At 40.3% G+C, this 14326-nt stretch overlaps 1 protein-coding gene across 1 annotated transcript; it reads right to left on the bottom strand.

The window, feature by feature from the left end:
• Positions 1–12464: 12464 nt before the first annotated feature.
• On the bottom strand, positions 12465–13375 carry LOC147879712 (uncharacterized). The gene is made up of 3 exons (XM_087371775.1): positions 13231–13375; positions 12981–13137; positions 12465–12828 (listed from the first exon to the last, which is right to left on the bottom strand). The coding sequence occupies exons 1-3, from the start codon at positions 13231–13233 to the stop codon at positions 12782–12784; spliced, it is 207 nt and encodes a 68-aa protein (XP_087227901.1). The 5' UTR covers positions 13234–13375; the 3' UTR covers positions 12465–12781.
• Between the last annotated feature and the right edge of the window lie 951 nt (positions 13376–14326).

Raw genomic sequence — 14326 nt, 5'->3', positions numbered from 1 at the left:
GTGTTTTTTCCACATTTGGATAATCTTGCTCCGTATTTTTGAAAGGGGGAGAAGGGGAAAAGAGTCTCATCGATTGAGATGGCGAAAGGCGACACAGGTGCATCCAGTGACCGCTGTCCACCCTGGACCTTTGGAAGCCCCTCTACCTCTGAATCTCCCTAGATGTAGGGCAGCACAAAGACACGATAGAATAGGTGGAACCCCCCCTTTTTTTTCACCTTATCCCCCATCCCCTCCATGCCATATGTAAACCACTCGCCAATAGAAAAGCCTTGAGCCGCCAATAGAAAAGCCTTGAGCCATAGGGGCCCAAAGAATGAAAAAAGTACCCCTTTTAAAAAACACCTTAGAAAAGGGTATAAAGTCCCAAAGAATTAGAGAAAACAATGCAAAGGTCAGAAAAAATTAAGTGGTAGAACAACTCTTTAGTTGTTGCCAAAAAAGTTAGGTTGGTCAACCTAAGGGTTGACAAAAATTGGAGCCTTGGTGGAAACATTAGTAAAAACTTTAATCTAGGGTTATCAATCTGTTTGCCATGATTGGAAGGTTTTAAGACCTTATCACAAACTTTGGCAAATTTCTGCAGAGAAAAAATGAATTGGCGTCCATGTCACAAAATAGGATGGAGGAAGCAAACCCATCTTGGCTTGCTATAAGGGGCAGTGCACACGAGGTTAGAAATGCTCCCTTGGTGCGATGTTGAAGCTCCACCTTAATGAATGACGTAAATCAAAGTGTGAACATTTAATAATTCATAGGGAGCTTTGTGTGAGCATAGAATAAACTGACATTTTGAAATTTTCACTCGAGCATTTTTTATTGTGTCATAAATGCTATGTCCAAGGACCCAAATGGCTTTCTACTATTTTGGTGTGGAATTTGGTGGTTTTGGCATCACCATTGTGTTCAGAGCAGGCGAAAACCCCCAAAACAACTTTGAATCAATAAATTTGGCCTCCTAAAGTTTCAGAACGACCAGAATAGGTGCATGACATGAGTGTGCTTAAGAAAGCGATTTGGGAAGTGAGGTGCATGACATGAGTGTGCTTAAGAAAGCGATTTGGACACTTGGTCTGGGGCCAAGTGTCCAAATAGCTTTCTTAAGCATATTTCTGTTAGGTGCCTATTTTGGTCATTTTGATTTCTCTGGAGAGACATTTATGACACTAAAAAATGCTCGAGCGGGAACTTCAAAATGTCAGTTAATCTCTTTCAGGATTTGGTATAGCATTTATAACACTAGAAAACAAGAGCGAGAACTTCAAAATGTCAGTGTGTTGAGCTTCTCTAGAGAGAGAGTTTATTTTTTAGAAAAAAGAAAAACATGTCAAATGTAACGTTGGCCTCTCTCTCATTGGAGGATCTCTATTTTTTGTCTAACCTGAAAGGCCCCAAAATGAGATCTGTTTTTTTCTAATGTTGGCCAAGGCCAAAGAGGCGTGCTAGTGTTGAAAATTGCATCTTCAAGAGTGAAGGTGCCATTTTGCACATTGGAGGCACTTCACTTTGCGTTGTTTTTTGAGTGAGCCATGCATTTTCTAGTGCGTGTGCATTGGCCCTAAGCAAAGAATCCCAATCAAAGCCATCTGGCTTGTTGCCAGAGTAGAATATACATAGTTTCCCTCTGTGGTATTATTGCTACACGAGCAATTTTCGATCCCGGTGCCAAGAAATCACAAGAACGGTTATACTTAAGAGAGAATAAGTGCCCAAAGAAGGGAAAAGACTACTAGTGCAACAGATTGAAAACAATGGGATGACTCCTTTAGAGACGGCAACCCAACATAAGAAACCACCTCAACTAATACATATCGATGATGTAACTCCTCCCATTGATGTCCTTAGATCACAACAGTAGTGAGAATCCCTTGTAAGACAATATCCTTCTGACTGATAAGTAGAAAAAGAGGCCTCTTCAGGTCTTGATACAACAAGTCTTGATTCAAAAAAAAACCCAGACATTTGCACCTCAAAGTCATGGAGAAGAGACTCCCAAAAAGCGTTTGCCCGACGATAAACAACATTTAGAAATAAAGGACCGTGACAGAAACAACTCCTTCAACATTCTAGTCTTCAGAGGCAAGAGTCGCATAATGCCTATAGTTACAAATTCTTCAGTGGAGTAACTAATCGACAAGATTCTATTGCTTATTTACAACCAACTAGTTACTCCTTAAGAAACTCTCTGAAACTCATCCGGCAACAATATAAAGACTCAAGAACAAGGTGAATAGTGGCAATGAATGAATGTATCCTCCCAGAATAGCTTAAAAAATGACCTCCAACAGTCAATTATTGCAAGCAAGACAACTGCCTTGAAGTAAACCTTTAAAGAACCAAATGGCAAGATAAAGTAAAGGATCGAGAAGAGCAACTAGGCTCTGATACCATGTTAGAAACCATGTGAAGAGTGAGGAGAATAATCACGGTGAAGGGAAGGAGAGAAGAGATCGAGGACCACAAGATAGTAGCGGACAAATGATTGGTATTAGCGACCAACCTTATCAAAGAAGGCGAAGATGATCCATACCATACAAGGGGGGTGACCGACCATTAATTAGGAAACCAAGTCCTCTTCTCCTAATCCAAATCCTATCCATGATCCACAACCATATTTACATATCATCGTGATGTACAAATATGAACAAGAGGCCAATTTTGGACTCCACTATGAAGCGAGATCTAGCCAGGACTAGATTGTGGATAGGTAGTTTGAAATTAGATTCCAGATAGGGACCAAATTTGATCCAAAAGAAAAGGATTCTTAGATTAGATCTAGAGGGCAAGTATTTCTATAGGCATCATGGACAAATCTAGCAATGAATCAGGATATGATTCTAGGATGATTCTGTAGCTCTAAGCCAAGGGCTAAATCCAACTCATGGAATGACCACCAAATCTTCGGATAATGCAGAGAGGGCTCTTGCTTTTGATAAGTAGGCATGGCTATGGGACAATTGGTGCTAATTGGGGATGGTGCTTAGAGCAAAGAGACAAGATGCGAAGTGCTTAGGAGGCTAGACAAGGAGGATGAATTGCACAACAAGGTGAAGTGCTTATACAACAGACACTGAAGCAATGAGGAGGAATTGTAGTGAGAGCAAGGTTGAGAAGCCCAAGGTTGTAGCAATGTGAAATAGTCACATAGTGAGGGAAAGTCATAAGGCAAGTTAGAGCAATGAGAGAACTATAAGTCAAGCACGCACATGAACCCCATCATTGGAAGCATGCAATATCTACACCCATCCCTTGAGTAGCCAGTTTATAGCCAGTTAATATCAAAGTCTTTGAAGCTCTTTGATGAGCTGTACAAGTAAGTGTGATCTTTTATAATAAATCTCGCAAAGTTTTACATGTGCATTTGTTTCTTGTGTACTGAGTAGCCAGTTTATAGCCAGTTAATATCAAAGTCTTTGAAGCTCTTTGATGAGCTGTACAAGTAAGTGTGATCTTTTATAATAAATCTCACAAAGTTTTACAGGTGCATTTGTTTCTTGTGTACTATTGGTCAACGTACCCAAGAGAGTATTGAAGTCCTGTCACTTGACAAAGTCTTCTAGGGGAAGGGAATGGAACAATATGGTATCAGAGTTGCTGAAAGCTCTCATAGTCTAGATCACATTGAAGGGAATCGAACAATATGGTCTTTCAGGGGAAGGGAATGGAACAATATCGCATCAGAGTTGTAGAAAGCTCTCATAGTCTACATCAACATTGAATGGGAGGAGTTCCTCCTAATTTATCTGCCTTGTGCCCCTCCAATCTGTTGGGTTTATACATTGAGATTTTCGTGTCATGCATTCCATGGCTCTAGCTATCTCTATATCTTGGTTCCTACCTACTTGGTCTCTTGATTCCTATCAAATTGGTCATGTCCACATCACCCAACGCTACAAATTTCATGTTTAGCACCTTTTCTCCACTCTTTGTCATATTGTTGTCTTGAAATCTTTGCCAGTTGACCCTGTGCCCAAACTTTCACAAATAAGCTCCTAGCTTTGCCTCTAAGCTTGCCTCCTATGTTTCGCAGCTCTCTCTACTACTATTCTTGTTTATGCTTCTCTAGCTACTTTCCCCTTATCTGTATCTCTCATAGAGCTTGCCCATATTTGTCACCCTCATCTACGTAGCTCAACCTGCTAACCACACTCTAGAACCTTCACACTTAGCTACTCTACCTATATCTAGCCACATCCAAACCATAGTGAGGTTCCCCCATTTCCCACCTCAAGCTACCATCATTCTATCCCCTCTATCCCTATTGCCTACATGAACATGTATTATATCTTAAACTAGACCTCCTACCTTGGATAGACTGGATAGATGACATAGATTTGACACATGGAAAGAGAGTTAAACACACATAGCATAACAAGTGTGACACACAGCACACAATAGATAGCACGACAAGTGCAACATGTAGCACATACCCATAAGCAACTCATGTAGATAGATTGATGCAACATAGACAATAGCAGTAGCAAATAGCTCATTAGGCAACAACCACAGTATCCCACAAACAATAGCAAAGATTAGTACACAAAAATATAGCATGACACATAGCACAAAAGGACACATCATCAGCCTTGAATACTACATGCACACTTGATTAGCTTCAAGAAATAGCAAAGAAACAGATAGATTGGGATGAGAAGACATAGTTACCATTGAATATTACCAATTTCAATGTTAAAGATCTTATAATACCCATTTGAGACCCATTCTCAAATGTTAAATGTCTATCTAAATGCATGGAGAGCTCTTGAGAGCCATTTTAATGCAAATAATTTGTCCAAGAATGTTATTGGAGAATCAATTGAAAAGTTACAAACTACAATAGGACTAGACTGCCTGATTAGATACAACTGTTTAAGAATTCCCCCAACTATGTTGTAGAACAAGACATAAGAAGAGGCATTCACAACAATTAAGCCCTTAGTTAATCACTTGAAAGTCTTTGGGCATCTTTCCTATGCACATGTTCTAGATGAACTTAGGCACAAGCTTGATGTGTGAAGGCAATCAAGAGTGTCCTTATAGGGTATGCTAAAGCATCCAAGACATATAGGTTACATGGACCAAGCAAAGATTGATTAGCTCTAGAGATGTTGATGGGGCTTTATCATATTTTGATTAATCTACTAGTTTGTGTACCCACTCAGTGATTAGTTCCAATGATACAAAGGATTTCCTTGCCTATGCTATCAGATAGTGAGCAATCTAGTGTAATAACTCAAAACAAAGGTGTCCTCGGTATGGTGGATATAGCCACTTCCATTGTCATCACTAATATCCCCAAAAGAGTTCCATTACAAATCTCTGAAGAGATACTCATGCTTGAAAGGAATCTGAAAGATGGACCTATAAAAGCAATTTTGCATTCATGGACAAAGTGATGGTATTTGACGAGCCGATCTCATTCTAAGAAATAGTGCGAGCTCCAGAATGGAAACATACAAATGGATGAAGAGAGTAATGCCCTTATCAAGATCCAGAGTTGTACTTTGACAGACCTCTGTATGGAGAAAAAAGCCCATATTGTTGCAAACTGCTTTGGATATTCAAGCACAACTCAGAGGGAGAAGTTGAAAAGTAGAAAGCTAGATTGTTTGCCAAGGGATATGCCTAGCAAATGGAACAGATTATGAAGAGGCCTTTGGACCAATTTTTTGATGACTATTGTTAGGCTAGCCATAGCTCTACAGCCTTTAGGGTATGATGTTAGTAGCTACAAAAATCTCTTTATGGTTTGAAACAATTATACCGTGCATGGAATGCAATGATTCAACATCATTTTCTTGCATCTTTCTTTCAAGCATCAAATTCAGATCTTGCCCTCTACATCAAATAAGCTATAAAAGAAACATTTATTATAGTATTTTATGTTGATGATATAATTATCACTTGGTCCAATGGATATCTTATCTTAAAGAAAAAGGTCAAGTCACCTTGGAGTTTGACATGAAGGATATGGTAGAAATCCATGATTTCTTGGGATAGAAATAGGCATCATACTTTCTCATGGCAAGTACACACAGAGGGCACTTAGGTCATTTCACATACATGACTACAAGCAACTTCCAATTCCTATGGAAAGCAACATCAAATTTTTAGCTTGACAATTGTCCGGCTTTTAATACTCATCAATATAGACAACACATTGGCAGTTTGATCTATTTGACTACCATCATCCCAAACAATCCCAAGAATCCTTACCTCATTGCAACAAAAAGTACATAGACACCTACATGGTACATGGATTAAGGATTGCCTTGTCTAAGTTACACTTCTATGGATGCACTAATGTTGATTAGGTAGGTAGTGTAAATGACAAAAGATCCACTAGTTTGGATGTAGGTTTAGTCTTGGCTCTACAACTTTTTCATGGCAAAATAAGAAGCGACCAACAATGGCCTTGTCTTCCACCACTGAAGAAGAGCATAGAATATCCACCAAATGCTACATGTGAAGTAATTTGGATCAAAGAATCCTATCAGAGATTGAGATTCTTTCTAGAGAACCTATAGTGATATATTCTAACAATATGTGAAGCATTCAAACGGTCAAGAACGATGTGCTTCATGCTAAAACAAAACACTCTGAATTGCATTATCAATTCATTCCTGAAAAAGTACTTAGCAAGACCCGGTTGACTATCCAACACAAGTATAGATCACACTTAGCTTTACCAAGCCACTTTCCCTCGATAAATCCTCACACTTTTGACATTAGCTTGGTCTTTGCCATTTGCAACTTAAGAGGGGGGAAGTGAAGGATAATTTATACAAGATGTATTCAATGTAAAGACTATCACTGTATAGTCATGTGTGCTCAACACATACTACTATAATCTTTTCAACTTTTCTAATTTTCATTTTTGGTTGCTACCATATGCACCAAAATATTCAAAATTATATCTTGTATATGCTCCCTCTACTTATAATGTAGTGCAATTGAAGAGGGGGTGCTGAAAATATTGGACTATAAGGGCATAGAGACAAAACCTAACCCTAACCCTAACGGGTAACAATGTATATCCTTTATCATGTTCATTATAGAAGTAGTATATATTGTGTGCAATTTTCCTCTCTCCCATAATTTCTCAACAAGGAGTGTTGACCCTGTTCCATCACATGGTTACCAGGATGAATTTTTTTTGCGATGAGAGAACGTGCGTGAAAAGCCTAATATTGAACCCCAAAATAAAGGTGTCTAATGATGATGTGAGGAGCAAAACAAAGGCTAAGAGGAAGTGCATAACAAAGGAGAGACTAAGCCATGGCCCAGATTTTAAATCATGTGGATTGAAATTGTGGTAGAGCCTTGAGAATGGTGGAGTTGGCACATCAAGTGGGAGGGTGGCCAAAATTCATAAAAGATTTTTGTGGGTATGTGAGATTGAGTGGCATCTGATCTTAAAACTTTGGTTTGCTCGCTTATTGGCATACATCACATGTCTAAACAAAATGCTTAAGAAAATCCTTCAAAAGGCCATGAACAAAAAACACAATGACTGGGATCATAAGATGTAAACTGCCTTATGAGGTTATCACACAACATTCAAGGTCACCATGAAGGATACAATCTTTCAATTAGCATTTAGATAGGAGGCGGTCGTGCCAATGGAATTTCTCATACCAAAAGCCTAAGGGTATCTATTCAACATACAAATGGTTACAAGGAAGCATTGAGGAGTAGGCTAGATGAACTGACAAAGATTGACAAATTGCAGAGCTATTCTTTGACACATCAAAAGAAAAACTTTGTAGAAAGCATATTGGCCTTAAATTATAATACCATGCTAGGGGCAAAGAAACAAAATCTTCATTGAATGTGTGTGTCAAGACATGCAAGATCAAGCATTGTCAAAATAATAGGATAGTCATTCTTAGAGATCTAGGGGGGAAGGAATTGAAACAACTAGTGAATGGCATGAAGATTAAAGAGTGTTGGCTTGAAGCACAGTACATTATGGTTGAGGAATCAACTGCATTGGCACAACTAACGAGCACCTATTTCAGTGGGACAAAGGGAAGCAATCATGAAGGACGAAGGTGCTAAATCTAGCCAAGATTCTTAAAAGCTAGGAACATTAAATGGCCATGATACCATGAGAGGAGGATCACAAGCTTAATTGGCAATGAGCTGGTAGTTAATGTGTAGTCATAGGGAGGTAATTGTGGCTCAAAAGGGATCGACATATAGCCCTCTTTGGAATATAATTAGCCACTAACATCCATTCCACAGCTGGAGGAAATGGGATTGAAGGTGTTCAAAGAATTGCCTTGGAAATAGGTGTTTGACTGAACCATCTTGCATATTTTATGATATCCAATTGGCCAATTTATAGTGTTACAACCATAGGGTAATCACGAGATTCCCTAGAATGATCCACTAAGATCTAATACAAATAATCGTATCATGACATGCCCTCTTGCTTAAAGAAGCAGATGTCCTCATCTGTGTGCCTCTTCAAATAATCTTCAACAAGTGCAGGGTAATCCTTCAAGTGATCTTCGTTGAACCATTGACCATCTTCCATAGGATATCCTTTAAACTTTACCAAATATCGAGATCTCTGTCTATTCCTGGTAATCTCGACCTCATGGAATAGTATTCGTTCCAGAACAAGTAATTCTACCCCGTCTTCAAGTTCTGGTTCTTCTTCTTCAATAGGCCTCACTGGCGGTTCACCTTTAAATGGCTTCAAGATGCTAACATGGAAACCATTCTTCATCCTCCAGCTAGTAGGCAATGCCAATATATATGAAGTCGGAGTTCCCGCTAGATGTATAACCTCTTAAACCTGGAAAGGTCTCAATCTACACGGGCACAAAATCATTCAAAGTTGCAGGCAAGCAAAATTTGGTGAACAAGACTAGGTGGTGGCATGTTCAAGCTCTCAAACAGAGATGACAATTCGCAAAACCACCTAGTGTTGAGTGCGACCAATTTTTTCTTGAAGGATCTTAGCTGCAAGCTAAGGCTACATCATGAGTAAGGAAATCAAGATTGATAGCAATGAATTTAGTTTCGAACATTAGACACTTGCATCATGAGACAACTCATCCAAAAAGCAATTAAGGCATTCGAGGAGCAAGGGTGAATTGGGCAAAGCTAGTCATGGCAAACATCAATGACTAGGTCAAGAAGCCACAAAAGGACAAGTAGATGACATGTTGAGTAGAAGAACACCTGTAAGAGGAAACGAAGGAATTAAACCAAAGCACATGCTTGACATGCCAAACCTCCTAGATGAATTGTTTTCCAAATCACCACAAAGACCTTCCTAGCGAACACCCATCCAAGAAAGTTACAACACATCCAGCACTTGAATAAGAAGCAACCAAAGAAACAAAGGAAAGATAGGTGTAGGTGTAGCAATAGGAAGGGGAAGCAACCAATCCAAGAAGGGTAACAAGGAAAGCCGAGTGAGAGCTTTTCAAACTTCTAAGTTGAAGGATTTTAAACCCTAGTGGGTTAAGCTTACCCCTCTCCTTCAATGTTTTTGAGGTATGTTGTAGACACAATTTAGTAGGATCCCCTTTAGCAAGATTGAAACATCTAGCTACTACACTAGGCATTTAATGGATAGCGTGGATCCCCAATCATGAATATGGGATACCACCCATTCCATGAAATAACCTCAAAAGGACCACACCAAAAGACCTTAAGCAATACAAGGAAGATGGGATACCACCCATTCCATGAACTAACCTCAAAAGGGCCACAATAAAAGACCTTAAGCAATACAACAATGCATACCACTATGGGTTGTGAATGTCATGGCCCATGTGATGGAGAATTTCCAATCCCTTGGCTTAATGGAGTTTGGGCTAGAGACAACAAAGGATGACATGGATCCAAGTGTTTTACATTAGATGCGAAGAAAATAAAACCAGAAAGAAACAAAGGAGGTATTCTCCATGGCACAATGAAGGGAGATATTGATTTGCTAAACGAAAAATTAGCAAAATCCAACCAGGTTAATAGGAAGAGAATGCATCACGTATAGGCAACAGCAGAGAAGCAAATAAAACAAGCACTATCCTCTTGAGATGTTTTGGTTTGAAACTTTAAATCCAATTGAAATTCTCTCCAAATCCCACACCATTTCCATATGACTTCTTCCTTGGTGCACAAATCGCAAGTTGCCATCTAGGCACTCTTTCAAAATCACATTATTGCATTTCTCTATGACTTCTTTTGCCCAATTACACTGAGCGATTCTTGATCTTAAGTTTCTTTTTGTGGAAATGCCTATAATGCTCATATATTGGAATTTTTGCAACACCATTTGTGCATGACATTTTAGTAAGCTACCTTGTGATCCTAGGTGTCTAACATAGCTACAATTATCAAATGTGCTCTAATGAAGAGTACTTCATTTTTCATCCTAAGTCTCTCCCTAAGGCTTTTCAATCCTGCTTTTAGCAAAAAATCAGCAAGTCCCCTTGAGGAAACCATTAGTGTGTATGCACGCATGTGCACACAATCTTCATTGGTTATCAAAAGTCACATGCACTAACCTTAAATATTGATGCTCCTTAGAGAAGGAATTGTAATGTCTACCTTTGATGCTTGCACCTTATACCTTGAATAAATGCCTCCGTCCATCATGTGGCTTACCTTCCTTAGGAAATGTGTTCTAACATGCATGTCTATCTGACGTGTCTACTGCTGAGTTGTTGTATTCAATTAGGTGCAATCGCTCATGCCCAAGGTTGAGTACTAGAGTGCGGTGGCTCTAACTCTTGCATGTGTCGTCTGTCATTTGATGTTGTATGCTTATGCATGCAAATTTTTTGCTTCTACTAGAGGCAGACACATCCATGAAAGAGACATTGTAGCTAGTCGGCCTAGTTCATACTACACATAGATCCAAGGTTGGTTTAAAGGTGTGTTTGTAAGCTTGCGATGCTATAAGAGCAAAGCCCATTTAGTCGCATGCAGCCCTATGGTGCATATATGTCAAAGAACTTGCAATAGAAGCTTGGAGCCCACAATGCTTCTTTTTACTTTGAAGACACGGATTGGTGGTGTCTATGCATCCCTATGATGGTTCATGAATTTAATTGTCGAAGGAGACGAAGGCAAAAATGTTATAGATGAATCTTATGCATTGTGAAATTCAAGCCAAGCGTAGACTGCATAGATGGCTGAGTCAAAAGTCACTGCCCAACTGACTGGAAGGCTTAAAGGCTGCAACTCCTCTAATCAATGCTGCAAAGGCTGATGATGTAGAATGGGCTCAAGATGTGCCCATCTTCTAGGCCTGCGCCTAGCTGACCTTGTATGCAGACCAGCTGACTTTGCCAGTCTAACGGTGAATGGCTGCTGCTGAGCTAGTCAACTTGCCACCTGATGTGGCAGCTCAGCTCCTGTAGCTCTGAACTGATGCTACAAATGCCGCACTGGTCGCTTTCATGCTGCCTTCAGGTGCAGCCTTATGCTTGGCGACTCTTGCTGTTGGCACGCCAGAATTTGCATGGCTGCAGTCATGCCATATGGTCCTGGCAAGGATGCACATGAATGCTGCATCTCCGTAATCGATAATCTCTTCACAAGAAGCTCGCTATCAAATTTCTAATACCATATTAAAACCCAAATAGTGCACCTTAGAGGGCACAAGAATATTAAGACCAAACAAGAGTCATAGTGAAATGCAAATTGGAAATCAAGTTAAGGGCTCACATACAGAAAAGCCAATAGGCCACAACTGATGCTTAAGTGGCCAGGCCAATTGCTGATATTGCATGGATGTACGATGTTATGGGGCGTTTTCAGCACAAACCTATTTAAAAGAACAGGCAATACACAAAAGAAGACCTGCAACTTCCAAGGTGTCATCCATTGCAACAATTTGTCCAATGTTCCCACGCTATTGCAAGTTACACAATAGATTGAGGTAGCCTGTGTTTGATAGCAAGCTATGGACCCAGCACCACTTCAAGTTATACGATTGACCCCAAGAAAAACCTCTGGTTATATGACCGGTGTTTTGCAATCAGGAACTAGGACGCCCTGCTGAATGATGCTGCAAGTAAAAAGCCTTATGAACTGTAAAACGGGCAGCACATAGAACTTGTGCTACAATTTACAAACGAGAATTCCTTTCAATCCACATCGTTGCATTAACATTAAGAGATGCGTTAACATTAAGAGACATCCTCAGTGAAGATTACATCATCTTGCAAGGAAAAAACTAATAACTGAAAGAAAGTCAGCACATTTTATTCTGGCGTTAAAAGCTGAATCAGAATCTACAATGACCATTTCAAACCTCATTTTGCATCCACAATAGATATAGCTCATTTGGAGAAAATTGTCGTCAACCTGCACGTATCCCCCCTCTCCCGCCCCACAAAACAATTATCCATCCATCCATCTATCGATCTACCATCCATCTTCAAATACAGTCTACATCAAAATGAGGTGATGCCAGATGCAGTAAACTCTGGAAGTTAACAAATCATGGCAAAAGCCAAAAAGCCTTCATTATAACCATATCACTGCACAAGTTGATTCCCACAGCTAAATAATATGTTAAGATCTGAACATTTAAACGACTAGACTTGTGCTTCATGGAACCCGCTAAAGTAGGGATAAGGAATCAAGCCTTATACATGGCTTGACCAAATCATACATTTGATATCTTTCCCGATAAAATGTAAACACCTCCATGAGATATGAAACCACTACTCGTGCAAGAACCAGAGCTTTGCTTCGGTCTGCCCTGTTAAAGGGATCCCTCTCCAAAAGCATCCGAGGGAGCAACTTCTTATGCCATTCCTCCGCTGGAAGCTGTCCTGATTATCTGCAGTAGAGCTGCAAATTTCAAAGAAAGACATCATTTCCGGATATTGCATGAAAGTTGTGCACGAATCTAGGAATCGCGTCGTATCGTGAGAAGAATCTTTATCAAACGTAAAAGATCTTCACAATTTCGTTAAGGTGCGACCGATCGGTGGAATGTTTACCTGAACCAATGACCACAAAGATGAAGAAACCGAGCACGATCGGCCCGACGGGGTAGGGGTTGCTCTTCTTGATGCTAGTCTCGGGTACGGAGCCACGTTTGAGGACATTTTTCTGGAATTTGGCACTCTTACGATCGGCGAGGCGTTTGGAGGTGGTCTGCACAGGAAAAAAAATGGAATGAACCAAATTCTGCAAAGGAAGGATGGAATTCGAAGCTGAGAAATCCGTGAGAAGCAAAAAAAAACATACCATGGTGGATGCGAGGACCGATGAGCGAAAGGATGATGGCCGATTGCAAGGATTTGTGAGGAAGAAGAGATTGAAGTGGCGTGAATTTAAAGGGAGGAGAGCTTGGACGTGGTCTGCTTTTATTTTACCGACTGCTTGGCCGATTGCATTACTTCCTAATCTCCGTGCTTAACTCTTAATTAATCACGGCCCGCATTGTCCCCTTCAACCTTGGTACATCCTCAACCTCTGTGTGGTCTGCTTTTATTTTACCGACTCCTTGGCCTATTGCATTACTTCCTAACCTCCTTGCTTAACTTTAATTAATCACGGCCCCTTTACCCTTGGTACATCCTCAACTTACTATATCTCTATATCTGTATTATATGTAACTTGGCATTGTTCTCTTTCTAGAACTACACCCTCTCTTGGCTCCCTCTCTCCATTTGTCACCTTCACAAAGCTCCCAGTTTGAGGTCTACAAAAATTGCTTGACAAAAAAAAAAAGAGCATTATCGCCCCCCTTGCTAAATCATGCCCCCTCCCCACGTCCCACCATCTCCCCCTCCCTCCCCATCTCGAAAACCAATCGACACACTCTACAACGAGTATTTCATACCTTTGATGAGAACCATGATGGCAAGAGTTTCTAGCGTCGTGCTTTGTTCCACATCTGCCCTGAGGATCAATCCGGAGCAGCCTCGGTTCGTGAAGATTCATTGAAAGCAACAACGTGTGAGTCCCCACTACGGTAATTGGTTGACATTATGCTCTAGAACTCAACGCTCTCTCTCGATACATGTCACCTTCACAAAGCTGAGGTTTTTAAGGAGAGGCGAATGAGCACGCAGCTACCATGTGGCAATTTAGATGTGGCACAGGGACGGTGACCACATGCACATGCCACGTGGCTACACACCGCCCGCTAGTGAATCACCATGCGTGTCGTTAGGGATTTCCAAGACCACTTCCATCACACTCAAGAGCATTGCCCACTAAGTTAACAAGCCAATAGTGATACTTTCCTCTACCAGATAACGTGAACTATAATTTAAGACTGTTCCTTCAATTTGTACATCCTTCACCACTTGCTAAGAACCTACCAATAGGTACAATC

Source organism: Dipteris shenzhenensis, chromosome 33 (genome assembly GCF_047967505.1).
Source record: "Dipteris shenzhenensis isolate YYH24624 ecotype China chromosome 33, Dip_SZ_1.0, whole genome shotgun sequence".
Taxonomy (NCBI): domain Eukaryota; kingdom Viridiplantae; phylum Streptophyta; class Polypodiopsida; order Gleicheniales; family Dipteridaceae; genus Dipteris; species Dipteris shenzhenensis.
Note: the sequence above shows the minus strand (reverse complement) of the source record. Positions and strands in the feature narration are given on the sequence as shown.

Coding starts and splice junctions, on each gene's coding strand:
- LOC147879712 (XM_087371775.1), bottom strand. Junction 12,829..12,980: donor CTTTGTGGTCATTGGTTCAG/GTAAACATTCCA, acceptor TGAAATTTGCAG/CTCTACTGCAGATAATCAGG.